The 14,961-nt window shown below is 37.7% G+C and overlaps 1 protein-coding gene across 1 annotated transcript in view; it reads left to right on the top strand.

Annotated features, from left to right (window-relative positions):
* myo1d (myosin 1D) overlaps nt 1-14,187 on the top strand; it is a 113,665-nt gene extending 99,478 nt beyond the window's left edge. The window contains exon 22 of the mRNA XM_030122239.1: nt 10,602-14,187. Within this exon, the coding sequence (XP_029978099.1) occupies nt 10,602-10,758 (157 nt within the window). The 3' untranslated portion in view covers nt 10,759-14,187. The remainder of the gene's footprint in view (nt 1-10,601) is intronic.
* Nucleotides 14,188-14,961: the final 774 nt, after the last annotated feature.

Genomic DNA, 14,961 nt, shown 5'->3' with positions numbered 1-14,961 from the left:
GTGAAATTTTTATATGTTCTGTTTCTATCTTGACACCTCGTCGTTATACTTTGGTAAATAATTGTGTAATCTACATCTATAGTGCAATAATGTATTGACTTTGCTTTGTGTAGTAGAGTAGGTAATGATGCAGTTTTTGTAATTCTCTGCTGTTTTAAAAGAGACTCTAAATGTTTCTGTCAAACCACATCTAAACATATACAAATACACCATGTAATGACCAAATTCAGATTAAACTCTGAGTAGGCACTTCCTACTGAGGTGGAGAAAGCAATGAAGAACACCCTGAAGTTATCACATGTTTTTCATGTCATTTTGTGTCAAGCTATTTGTTTCCAGTTGGAGAGATCTCAACCAAAGTTTGATTCATTACCAGAGAAGTGGGAAATAAATTTGTAAAATATTTATAACTTCACACTTGAGTATCACAAAAGACATTTTCTTTAGGATACTTCAGGGGCCCTCAGGGCCTTTGATAGTCAGCGCCTCTGTTTTCCCACTGCACCATCCCAGATCTAGCTTACTGTGCAAAAAGAAGCAGAGATACTAGCCTAGCATATTAACAAGACAAGGTCCTTCAGCTTGTATTCAGTGTATTCGTATGATCTCAGTTCAAATGGAACCTCACGGGAGCTAAAAGAATATATTATAATATTATGTGCAGTAGAATATGGATGTTCCTCATGTCTGAACAAGATGTACTGCTGTGTCATATGATACAATACCCATTTTTCAGCAGCTTGACGTTTCAGATTCTTACTTCACTTCTTGCACTCATGTAGTTTTGTATTATCTTTTTAACCCACTCAGCATAAAATCAGTATAAATAAGTTTGCATCAGTGTTATTATGTATTTACTCCTTTTTATTTTTTTTAAATGCCCTAGTTTAGAGCTGCAACCGATTAATCGATTAGGTGCTTGAAGTCAATACAAAAAGTCCTGATTCAATTAATCGACTCGAATTGATTGAAGAGAGATATTCTATTGCAGTTTTCCTGAATTGAAGCTTCTTTGTGCGTCACAATAAGCGTCCGTGTGAACCACAACAGTGGAACCAATGTTTAACAGCAGAGAAATGAAGGAAACTAAGCTTTGATTCAGGAGAATTGTGGTTGAATGATTTTTTTTGGATCACTTTGAGTCGATTAATCGGTTGCAGCTCCACCCTTGTTAGATACCACTTCCACTGTGATTGATGAACTTTTTCTCTGGCAAAACGAAGTAATTAAATACAGATGAAGTGAAAGCTCAAGGAGCAATAGTAAGGCATGCCAAGGTCGGTTAATGTGCATCTCCAGAGGTTCCAGAGGCTGCCTTCTGGTAAAGTTTTATACAGTAGTTCTTGCCGCTAAACATTTTCTTCTATGTGTACAGCTTGTTTTTCTATTTTCTGTAAGAGCTCAAAATGTGTAACAGAAGGTACTTTTTGCCAAGACAACATATGTAAGAATAGATGTTGCAGCATAAATAATTCAGAAGAAAGAAAAGAAAGTAGTATCTACAGCTTAGAAAACAGACATTGATGTGATTTGGAAGTTACTGTGAAGGACACTGATTGCCTTTCTAACCTTGACTTTTACTAGTATGACGTCTGAACTGTTGAGGCGTCCCTGGCAGTTTTATTTCCCTACAGAACTAAACTGTCCGTTTCATAGTGCACTTATCTCAGATACATCACCTCTCACCATGCCACCCTCTGCATTTCTTTATTATTCATACATCACATCTGCAGTTGCAGTACTTGCAGAACTGTATAACTTAGGCACAGAGTTGCTAATTAAAGAAGTGCACCCAGAAAGCCTCTTAGGCAGTTTTCACACTGCAAACTTCAGCCTCTGCAAACTGGGGCAGATAAAGCCATTCCTTTCAGAGTAGTAACAATACCAACCTTTTATTTCATGTTTCATTGATCTGCGCTGTGAGCTGCCTCATATCACTGCCCCCTATTGTGATGATCTTCCTGGACAGTACATCCCCCATTACTTTAGTTTATTTTTAGTCAGATGCAGGTGTGCGTCTTCTGTAATTTTTAATGCCCTCTGCATTTTTCTGTTCTCGTGAATATAGCACACAGGGGCACGTGAGTCGTGTGATCCAGCCATGTGAGAAAGGCAAGAGCGAGAGATGCTGTGTCAGTTCTAGTGTTAAATGCAAATCTGTGTGATTTAGTGGGTGTCAATGACGGAAGAATAAAACAAGAAATACAGGGATATGAAATGGTGTCTTAAAATCTTTGTTTTTATGTTCCTTTTTCTGGGAGGGCCAGAATGTGACATAAAGGCATAGATTTATTATATTGTGGTAAATAAATGGGTACTGAGTCATACTAACCATCGTGTTAGGGCTGCAGCTAATGACTACTTTTATGACCAAAGAACATTCTGATAGTATCTCAAACCAACAGTCCAAAACTCTACAGACGTTCAGATAAAAGGGTTGTGCATGATCGTATGTGTATATGAAGCTTGTTTGTACGTGGAGCCGGAACATGTCTAAGATGAAGTGATACTAAACACTAGCACATTTCTGAGATATTAACAGAATCCTATAATCCAACTGTGATGACCTATTTCAATTCTAGTGATAATAAGCACTACAAATCAACAAATACAAAAAAAATATATTTTATTGATGAGAATGATTCAACCTGCCACTTCCTGTTTGGAAATCTTCTTGAGCCTTCCCATCTTAATGTCAATCATATTAAAGGAAGGGTAGGAGATGTTTTCCTGGAGCATTTTTACTATATTGCTTATAATCCCCTTCACACCCTGATTGCAACCAATTAATTAAATGCTCTAGCACAAAAATGGCTTTGGGGGAAAGTCTGAAGAAAGGGGTTTGAACATTTGAATTGTGTGTTTTCAAAATGTAGCTTGCTCGAACCGTTTTTCCAGGATCTCCTACCCTACCTTTAAGTCATACTTTAGTGCTTATGCAGGGTGCATAAATAAATCTATGTTCACACCTCTAATCACAGATATTCAGTCCACTTGTCCTTCAGTTGGATAGGTTTAAAAGGCCTCAGAGCTTCAAGTCCATGTAGGAAAAAAAAGTGTATGATGTCAAGAAAAAACAGCAAATGGATTCTAAATATAGTTTGTCGTGTTAAAACCAGTGCAAAACTCAAACTAACCCTTTCAGAGCTACCTGTGGCTCTGCATTAACTGTCTTGTGATTTTCTGAGCTACTTTTCCCACATCCATACTGTAATATTAAGACATTGAGCACTTCAATCTCTACCTGTTTTGGATTGAGTCATTTTCAGAATCATGCAGTGGAGTTAAGAGTCATAATGGGGGTAAAGTTACACTTTAATGACCACCTTCACTCCCTGCATTCATGGTAAGTGCCTGTCTGCTGATTTCTATGTAGAGGGCTTGGAACTTTTTTAGCTTATGCTCACTCCCAAGTGCTTCTTTGCCCTTTTTTTCTTCTTTTACAGCTAGTTTGCATCACCAGATCTACTGTGTGTTTGCAATTCATTAGCCAATGTCAGTGCTGTAGAAACGTTCTTCACTGTTGCTTTGGAGTTGGGGTAAAAGTTACAGTAACTTTGTAGTTTGGACAGTTCTTGGGTATTTACAAAATGACATTAAGGCTTTTTTGTGCATGAAGAAGCACATCATGATATTAAAATGATTAATTCACCACAAAAGAAAACAACGTAGAAGACGTGTGTCTGTCAAAACTTGCCATTTTGCAGGTATAGTTGCTGCTTGGAGGTTGTTTTTCCATGTAGCAAGGGAAGCTTTCAAACATATAACACATGGACGATAGAAAGAAGGAGAATGACAATCCTGCCATTAAACTGGCAGAGTACTTCCAGCAAGCCAGGCTATTCTACAGCAACAGTGTACACATAGGAAAGGCAGCCACTTAATGCCAGCAAACAACTGGCTCCTATCTCCCAGACAAACTCCACTTAAGCATGCATAAATGTATAAACCTGTGCTGCAAATGCCAGGCAGTTTTGCTTGAAAAATCACTAAAAACCAAATCTAGTCTAGGGATTACCAAGTTATAAACTTAATTAACAACAACTTTCGACTTTAGCTTCTTAACAAAATGCAGGCTTATTTTTCAATTAATGATTTTAAACAAATAAATGAATAAATAAAACTGATACACTGTAAACTGTCAGTTAGTATTACTTACAAGAACCATAAAAAAAAAATTTCATCGTGATAGAATAACATTATATATTTCCATTTTAGCATTTGCCATGTCATTGAGTTCATAGAGGATGCTTCATAAAGGGAATAAGGAAGCGATCGCAATTAAAAATATTGACTGAGCCTTGAGGTTTCCTGTTCATGATTTATGCTTACACTGTCATGTGAATTGGATGGACTGTGATCACTTTTTTCTGAATGGTACCGCTTTAATATGTGGCTGTGTGCTGACAAAACATTAATTCGTACAAACAAAGAGTCTGCACAGAGGCCTGGTTTTCCATCAAACACACACATCTCAGTCTGCAGTGTCTCCTGCTCCACAGACACTGTCAGGGCTGCACACACAGCACATGTATACGTGCTGTCTTTTCTCTGCCTGCATGACTTTTCTTGATCTCGGCATGGTCTCACACACACATATGCACTGATGGACTGAAATATTGATGGGAAGAGACTTTTAGTATGAATATAGAAAGGCATCATTTGGTCAGGGTTGTATGTGAGGAGGAGATCAGTAATAAGTCTCTGATGGATCAGCAGAAGGGTCAAATCTCCTTCTGAGTTCATATTGAGCTGCAGGAATCTGTCTGTCACTACATACAGTACATACATGTTATGTATCTTTACTTTGAGTGTATCTTTTGAAGTTATATTCCTCTTTTTGCTTGAGTGTAACTATTTTATTTTTGTTCTCTTCCTGACACTGATCTGAACCCCAAAAAAAATATTTTAATAAGTTAATATCCTAAAAGTCCAATGACTAGACCAAATGACTACAAGTCGAATAGAACTAGAGCACTTTTTGGTGCAGGCAGCCATGTTAAACAATTAATTCAAAGGAACAGAAAGAAAAATACTAAAGTTAAGCATATATTCCCGGGGGAAAAAATATGGAATGTAGTCTGAATTCCACAGCTGAGAGAAAATGTTATCAGCAACATTAACACTGTACTACATTACAAAAAAAAAACACAGTAAAAGCCTTTCAAAACTAAATCAGTTTTACAAGCACATGCACAAAGCATGTGCTGCTTATTAATAACACCAGCAAAAGTGGTAATGATTCTGAATATACTGCAAAAACCAGCCGTTACACTGAACGTTTTATTAATTTATTTTAACACAGCATCACATCTGCAGTAAAGCGGGTGCTCATTAACTTAAACAAGCAGTAACTGAGATTTTAGCTTCCCAGCTCCCCACGAGTACACAGAGAAGCTTAATAAGGAATATTTATCTGAGCTCTACAATGTTTTTATTAGATTATATACATATTTCAGAGGAGGTTGAGTAAGATAGGTGAATTTCACCTGCTTGGGATCCCACATACAACACAATTAACCCTATAAAGAATAATGTCTGTCCATGAGGGTTTGGTTGATTGTTGATTGTTTTTGTTTTGGGGCTTTTTAATACCTGCAACCCATTAACCAATCAAAATTTGGACAACTTAGCCCTGTTTGACTATTAGAGTGCTATCCTCAGAATTTTCCCATTATTGTGTGTGAGAAAGAGAAAGTCTGATGTTTTGCTTTGTATTTTTATTTTTATTGTAGTGAATGAAATTACCCTAACCAATATAAAAGTTCACATCACATTTGTTACTCATGTCTTGAAGCTACACAAATTATAAACTCTCATTTTGTATCAAGAAAACTGTATTTTTGCTCCTATTTAGTCCTGGTGTGTAAAGTGGATGTGCTTTGATTTCTTTTTTGTCCTAAAATGGCACTGTCATCATGGTTAAAAGTGAGCAAAGATTCAGCTTTGATCACCTTCTCAAAGGCCTAAGACTTCAGCAAGTCAGCTTTGCAGTGTCGCTCCCTCCCTCTCTCCCTCATCCCCACCTGCAGCGCTCATATATTTTTCAGCAGCAGAGAGCTTGGGGGAGTGCCAGGTACACTATTATGGGATGACTCAGAGGTGGGACTGGATGGCTTCACAGACTGGAGGTAATCCAGGCTCCTCAACCTGAAAATAGCTCTGATCAGTTCTCCCACTTCTCTTACTCTGTTCATATTTCTTAACATTCAGTACTCTGACTCTTTTACTTCCTCTGTATTATCTTTCTTCACATTCCTTGTTCTTTTTACTCTTAAACTCTGCTGCCTTCAACTTTTTCCCTGCCTAATAAATTTTCTCTTCGACCCTTTAAACTTAATTTTCTTTTCGAGTCCACTTAAACTTTTCTTACTATTATTTTTCCATTCAACTACTGTAGAAGAGGGGGTGCTTTTGGGAGCAAGTGAGCCCGGACTCACATGGCTTGAAGGGCAAAGATTCACAAAGGGAATGGGGGTAGGGAAAGGGAAAAAATTGATTTTCCAGTCGGAGAGGCCATTCAATGAAGGACTAAGTCTGCCCTCGGGGTGCTGACTGGCTCAGGCCAGCGCCTGATGGAAAAGGCCAACCAGTGACCTTAAGAATCAACTGATCACATTTTTCTATTCAGAGATGAAGTGATCTTTAGTTTTTTATTGGAAATCCAGAGTGTTTATACAGAAACGGTTCAGTGCTGACAGATCAGAAAAGTGTCAGAAGCCTTTTCTGTATACCCAATGGAAGCTCTGTAGCGATGTGTTTTATTTAGTGTTTTCTTGTTTTGGTACTTCTCTGTGTTTGTGAGTGTAACCCCGCATGCCCTTCAAGAGGAGCACAGCACAAAATCCCCTCTGGCATTTGAGCAAGACAGTGAGATGGAGAAGTAATAGGATGAGAGACGTACAGAGAAAGAGACATATCAAAACACACACACAGTTCCACTGGCTGGCAGCCATGACAGATGGGGGAGTTCAGTTCATGGGGGTTTCCATGGAAACCTGCATCAGCGCTACCCTGAGTTTCTCGCTCTGCATAAGCTGAGATGCACACACTCTGCAGAGGAGTGCAGCGTGGGCAGTCAAAGCCTTTGCCGTTGTTTATGACTTATTGTTGTTGCGCAACAAGTAAGTGTCATCAGGTTCACGACTCATTTCCCGTGTTTAGAACTGAGGGACAGGAATTGTCAGAATTGTCAGTTATGTGAATTGAGGGCCTGTAGATTTGTTTACCAGTAGCACTGACATCTATTATCACTAATTGTGCCAGCAAGAAACTGTGTCACAATGAGACTAAGTGCTAAACAGTAAGATATGCCTTTCCATTTTCATAATTTTACACTCCTCCTCTCCTTCTTTACATTTACATTCAGCTCCTTTTTCTCACTGTGTCTCAGCCAGAGAGCGATTATCACAGTCATACACTCATTGCTCTCCACATTTGCATTACATTTCCCTCTCAGTCTCACAATTCATGCCTTTTTCTTCGTCTCACTCTTTGATTCCCGTCATCGATTCCGTTTAAGAGCAAACGAGGCAAAGCATCCATTCACCCAGAAAGGTCCTAACTAAATGTGACAGGCACTAAAAGCCAATCCACTGCTGTGCCCCGGCCCACCACCGCCATATGGATCATTCCTTCAACAGCACTCCTGCCTGCTTTCTTCTGTGTTATTCATCTTAATTTTATTACTCTGTGTGTTGAAACATGCACACTCTAATATAATCACTGTGCAATAAAAGGTATTTTAGCTCATAAATCAAGTTTTTTTCCACTCGCAGTATTATTTTCTACTGTATTTCTTGTTGACAAGTGCTATTATACCATGGCACATGCAATTATGCCCTTAAAACTAAAAACATCACATCTTCCTACATGTACAGTTGTTTTTAACCCAGATTCCCCTAAACATAAGAGATCACATTGTATGCTCTAATGATAGTATTTAAGAGTATGCAATAGAATAATAGATATTAAGAAAGGCATTACATTTAGCTAACAAATTCTGAATGTAGTCTAAATGTTAGTAGTTGTTGTTAAATGATTCTGTCACATACAATTACCAGTTATTCTGTATTCTTTCCTCAAATCATATTGTTGTTGTTATTATTAACACATACATATTACTGTTTCCTCCTTTACATTATTCTTGTGAGTTGAATAAGCAATTTTCAGTCACAGACATTACTTTTTCTCATACTGTTTCTCTGATGCTGTCGGCAGCCATTAAGCTCTTGCGTTATCTCTTATTCCACTCTTGCAAATGCAGTATCACCTTGAGGGAATTTCTTAAACATTGGCAGGAACATTCACCTCATGACAAGAATGAATTCAAGAGTGAACAGAATGGATTTTGATGTTCAAAGGTCAAGGTCACAGAACACCATTTTAACCATAGCTCAAGTATTAATACACTAATTATGACAAATCAGGAAGTGAATAAATTGATGCAGTGGTGACGTTTTACACCATGAATCTTCACTACAACATCTGCGTTCTGAAATAACACTCTCCTGGTCATTATTCAATGCCATGCTCCTCTGTAAAAATAGTCTGTAAGTGATAAGTGCACATTTCTCACTGAAATGATTCTGTGTGAGCTATATATACAGTACAGGAATAACTGCCATTCTCACAAAAAAATACAGTTAATGACTAAATTCCTCAGTGTTGAAGTAAATCTGAACAGAAATTATAAATTACAACTGGACTGAACAGAAGATGCAATTGTACTTTCTCACATGCATTAACTCTTTTCCTTAAACATACTGTAGTTCTGTTTTTAGATGGACATATTACTGTTCCTTCTTAGACATATTTGAACGTATTTTCATTTCACATGCGTACCATTATTTTCCCATACATATGTTGACTTTTTCTCATTCTACTATTCTTTAGCCCTAGAACCCCAAGAGGTTAAATTTACTTGTGGTTGTTTTTCGTTATGTATTATTCTATTTTATAAAATGTTGAAGCTCCCCAGTTTTTGACTTTTCTTTAAATTTTGTTGGGTTACATTCCTTGTGGATTAATACAGTCAAGATAAATCCAGATTGTAATGTCGAGGTACTGTTTGTTGCCTATTTTGTTCTTTGTTGTTGTTTTATTTTGCTTTTATATATTGCTTTCACCTAGGTTACTGACTTTATATCTTTTCATATACAACGGCTTGTTGTATACATGTAACCTGTGACAAAAAAACTCAAAATAAGTTGGGGATTGTAGTCCAGATTGTAAATATGGGCATTTATACCTATAACAGCCACTGGGTCAAAAATACCCCCATAGAAATGCATTGATTTTCACACCATTATTTTAGATTAATGTTATGATACAATGTGTTCCTTTTTGAAGGGAATGACTTAATACAATGACAGAGGATGTTTTTGTGGACTAGAAATGTGATCCCTTTGGCCCTTTTGGGAATATACCAACTTTTGGCAGTTCTCTTGTTAAATAAATTATATGTTATATACATTTTATATATATATATATATATATATATATATCTCCTTTTTTTTTTTTTTTGCACTTACATTGTCAGTTTTTTCCGCTCATACTATTATTCTCTTTCATATTACACTTCTATCTATATAATGTATAGTTACTACCATCATTTCCTTTGACATATTCTCTTTTAGATGTTGTTTTCAGGCTCTGACACATAATTTTCAGTATTCTCAATAGTATCCTTTCTTGTGAGCCACTATAGTGATATAATGGGTTTCATGAGAGTGTATGATGGGGAAATGGCAAGTATGATTTATGAGTCAAAGCTGTGTCCAGGGTATTTGTATTAAAGTGAGTATAAGTGAGCATCCAAATAGGTAATGCGTAATAGGTGTATGTGTGAGAAGGAGCTGCAATGTGTGAGGATTAGTGTGATTTATGGCCTCAACAGCCTTGCATACTTTTCATCCATAATACACTGACTCCACACAGTTTGCTAATGGTTATGCATATTTTATTTCATACCATTAAACTATAATTGAATGCGCGATGAAGCAACTGTGGAGAGCTGGCTATATGTTAGAGTTGTTTTATAATCCAGGTCTACGAGAAAACATAAAGTATACTTTTAACTGTAATGGGCTGATGTTTTGCTAGGAAATGTGAGACGGTACACTGCCGGGATTCAATAAAATAATCTGTGTCTTTTTTTTTCTTTTGTGTTATTCACCAGGGATATAATTCGGGGGGGGATATAGGGGTCAGGGAGTCTGTCTATGTGTCTGTCTGTCATATTGTGTGTGGATATAACCAGAAAACCTTTTTTATTGTTATTATCAGTTATGTATTATTCCTATCATCCACCCATTTTTTTGTCTGGAGTTGAACTAGGAAACTAGATTTTCCATAAATGTGCCACAGTTTTGAAGTTTAATGGCATATCACTTAAGTTTTCTATGTATGTGGCTGAGTAATTTAAAATGCCATTTCCTGAAACTACTCTACTACTTTGCAGTTGGTAATCTATTTTAATAAAGCAAAGCTAATATCAGTAACAGATACCACTTTACCCAAGGAGGATATGCCATCATCATCTACTTTCTGCTATCTTCTTCTACTATTATTCATGTTTTTATTTGTTTGTGTTTTTGCAGTGAGAAAAGGAAGCTGCAGGTCAACATTGCAAGTCCAATCCAGTGCAGCATGAACGGGAGGAAGTGCACAGTCATCGTCGAACCCAAGATTAACCAGTCGCAGCCCGACTTCACCAAGAGCCGCTCCGGTTACATACTGGCTGTTCCTGGCAACTAAAAGAGGCCAAGGGAGACAGTGACAGCAGATTTCAAATGAGGCCAGGATGATGATTCACCTCTGATTCACTTCTGCTGCCAATAATATGAGGATGTCGATAGCACCTCTGTAAGAGGATTGGTTTAATTGAATCCTCAGATCCAAGCCATGCCAAATTCAACCTGTTTTGTAGATTTCTATGCAATGTTCATATAAAAAGAAAGAGTACAATATGACTAGGTGCAAATTGCTTTCGTTACGCAAGTTTTGATATATGCACTACAGGATTATCCACCAAAGTTGTTTTTTTTTTTTTTTTTTTGTAAGTCCAAATTTCATGACTAGCAGTTTATTGTAAATGATTTATTGTCTGATTGGAAAAAAAAACTCAGTTAAGGTGAAAGAAGATTATGTTGCAACCTGTGATGTTGCATAATGAGAAACAGTCCACGGGTTTTGCAGGAATTATAATCCTTGCATCAGTGGTGGAGGTAGAGCAGCGTGGTGTTTATGTTTGATAGTTCACCCATCTTTGTTTTTCCTGCGTTAAATTAGAGGACTATACTTGTGATTAGAGTCTAATTGATAATACTGATGATTCTCTTAATTGAGCGTGTACAGTGTCTACCTAGATGGTAAATGATTGGAAGTGCAACTTAGATGTTTACAATCACATATGGGAACAGGAAGAGAAATTGTCTTCTTCATAGTGGTTCATGATGTGTCTGAGGCACAAATTCCAGATTCATTGTTAGTTATTCACAGGCTGCTGAGGAGGATGTGTTGAGCATATCCTGAGCATTGCATCCTGATACGTGCAAGTCTATTAATTTAAATTTTTGCATCTATTCTTTACTGCTACTTTGATAATAATCCAATACTACTTATATATTAAAGTTTAGAGTATATATGATGAGCATAAGACTACAAATATGTTTGAGAAGCACTTATACTGCATATGGTGTACAAAGGGATATAACTCAAACCAAATGGAAGGCAATAACAGACTATATCCAAAGCATTATATTTTTTCATTGACTGAACATAAGGTTTGAAATTTAAGACTTACTGCGACAGTGTTGCCGGCCAGTTTAGTGTAATCCCATGTGAACTTTCCTCCCCTTTATATTTTATTTGGTTGTCTTTGTGTTGATCGAATAGACCTTAGTCAGTGGAAGAGTCTGGCACTTGACAAATAGCCCTTCATCAGACAAAGAGTGTGTGAGTACGGCTCTTCGATTGAGTGTGCTCATGCTTGTACTGTATGCGTGTTTATTAGCACAGCAGACTGAGAGCCTGGAAGGAATGGGCGCAGGTTACGAGGTGCAAAGTCTGTAGCTTCCAGCTTTGTCTCCACAGTGTTATCAGATGGACTTACTACTTTGTCTCTGTCTCTTTAAAACCCTCCCATTTGCTTTCCTCGGTGTGAAAAGCCAAATCACACTGATCGAATTATTGCACTTGAACACTCGGAGTTTGGTTTCTACTGTTCGCACAAGCTGTTACATTTAATGAAATATTTCACTTTGGGTTCATTATTTGGTGAGTGTTAGCACGTTAAAATATGTTGTTTTTTTCCAACCACTACAAAATTAGTTTCAGCACAGAAGCTTATGAGATGGAGGTGGCAGGCTTTACACTGCATGTTCAGTATGAACATCTATCCAGAGATTGAGCAAATACAAGTGGAAGAAAATTGTTTTCTTGGGATGTGAAATTGTGTTTGTTGCTGCTTAACAATGTTCTGCATATGTCATTCTTATATTAGAATATAAAACACCTAATTTTGCCTGTTGCTAAGCTACTGTTTGTGGTATAGAGTATTCATGGTATGGCAGAAAATGCCATTCATGCAGTAACGACAGGTCGCCTCTTAGCCACTTATCTGTGTTTGCTCTGTATGTGTGGAGACTAAAGTGAGAGACGACAGCCCAAGGTTATGAATCAGAGCTCCCTCGGTGCCTGGCCTAGTTGAGGAGGCAAATGTGTTCTTCTACATTAAACTGAGAGGAAGAACAACTTGTTAGTGGCCTTTGTAGCCACAGCGCCACAGTCTAATTGTACTCCAATGTTGTCTGAATAAGTCGTTTATCTTAATTACTTCCTAAGTGCCCCTGTCTTTTGAAGGAACAAATCTCCATTCTACCTCGCAGCTAAATGACCTTGTCCCTGTGTTTGATAAGGAAGTATGAAGCTGGAAAGAGTTGTTTAGGCGAGAAAAGTGTTGCATTCATAGTGTGGATTATAGAAGTGACATTGGTAGCACTAATAGATGGTTTTCAATGGAGCTTAGGCACAGGAAAATGAGTGTGAGGAGTCGTGTGTGTGTGTGTGTGTGTGTGTGTGTTGTGTGTGTGTGTGTGGACAAGAGAGTGCAGCTCTCCATATCCTCCAGCATGGTAATCTCCCACAGGGCTTCTCCTCCTCTCTGCTCTGCTATTCACCGCTCATCATTAGAATGGACTCCATGTCACTTCTCACTTCAGCGCTCCTCTCCTTGCTTTCTTAAGGAAAGAGGAGGGGTGGTGGTGGTGGTGGGGGGGTTTACCGCTATGGGTGAACAAAGCCCTGCTTGGCCTCTTCTTCTTCTCTACTCCCTCCTCCTCCTCCTTTTCACTTCCCTTCGTCTATCAAATCATTTGGCTCCTTGCCCAGTTGACTGTACCATCCTGCAGGGCAGTGAAGGTTTTCTTCTTTTGTTTTTTTTTTTTTTCCCTCTCACTTGTCATATGCCCAGAAGGGAATGTTAAACCTGGAAATAAGAGAGAAACTACACCAGCAACAAAACATGTCAAACAATGAGTATTTCATGCACCAAAGCCATTGCTGCACAACAGGGAGAATATAATAACCTGAACTGTAAATGCAATGAATTTTCCACTTGCTAATGAGCTTGGATTTGTCTCCAGTGTGCAAACCTAATCAACAACGGTTAATTTCCATAATATTGATTATCTCTGCTATGGGATAGAGAATGAGAAATTACAATACAGTAGGTGCAAAAATAACAGGCTTTTCCTAATTACACCAGTAGGAAATGATCATAAAAGAATGTGAAAGCTAGGTACCATGTGCCATTGTATTGTTCTCCTTGTCTGTAGTGAGACCCTGTAACAAATCCATTTATTTATGTGGTTTTTGTGTTTTATTTTTGCCCCTGACTTAAGTTTTTCCATAGTAGCCAAAGAGTGACAAATTCTCCTCACTGTTATTGTAAACAAAATGTGTGGGTATAAAACACTCATTCAGTAAGTGCCTAATTTTATATTAAGTTTATATTTTGCATATTTGTGTAATTTTCCAGTACTTCATATCATAAATACAAAGTCTAATAGAAACTTCACCTGTTTTGTCCAAATGTATTCTGTATAAATGCAAGAGATTCATTCCATGATGTTCCACAATTAAAGTTCATTAATCACTTTATTAATAAATTTATTTGCCGCAGCAGTTCCTTTTATGGTATGTTTTTTACAGGTTATCTCTTTGTGTCTGTGTTTTGAACATTAAATCTTACTCTCGGATATCGTGCGAAAAGTGACGTCATGTTGAGTAAATGTTACCCGAGGTCAGCTGTTGACTCTAATGTGTGATGCGATAATAGATGTGGAGCTCAACGCTAATCCACCCACTAACAGCTGTTTGATTGGGTGACGTCGACATGGGTAAAACCACTGCTGTTGGCGTGACAGCGCTGCTTCCACTGCTACTGTGTCAGCCATCAGTCGCTACCTCAGCAGGGATTTATAATCCACTGGCTGATGGAGGAGACTCTTCTGCAGCGAATGGGATAAGTCATCGCTCAAGGGCAGTGACTAAGATGGCACCGACTGACCCGCAAGTTAAAGAAATGGAACTCAATTGTGAGCGACCTGACCAAAGATGATCTGCACATTTTCACACTTGTGCCATTAAAATCCATGTGTATAGATTATAGATTACTAAACTCATTCCACTTATTAAAACCACCAATCAGCGTTAAGAGATTTAATCATTTAAATGAGATCAACCATGAGTCAAAAGGACAAGAAAATCATACTCTGTGCCAGTGGATTGCTTCATTCCTCATGTTTACAATCCACCAAGTGTCAATAAACTTCTATTGAATACTGTAAATAAGCTGCAGTAACATTTATTGGTATTGATGGAAGGCAGTGAAACCCAAACAGCTATGAAATGTGATTTAAAACATCTTTTTTTTTTGCCAGAAGCAGTTTAAAGAAA

The sequence above is a fragment of the Sphaeramia orbicularis genome, chromosome 19, assembly GCF_902148855.1.
Source record: "Sphaeramia orbicularis chromosome 19, fSphaOr1.1, whole genome shotgun sequence".
NCBI classification, from domain to species: Eukaryota; Metazoa; Chordata; class Actinopteri; order Kurtiformes; family Apogonidae; genus Sphaeramia; species Sphaeramia orbicularis.
Note: the sequence above shows the minus strand (reverse complement) of the source record. Positions and strands in the feature narration are given on the sequence as shown.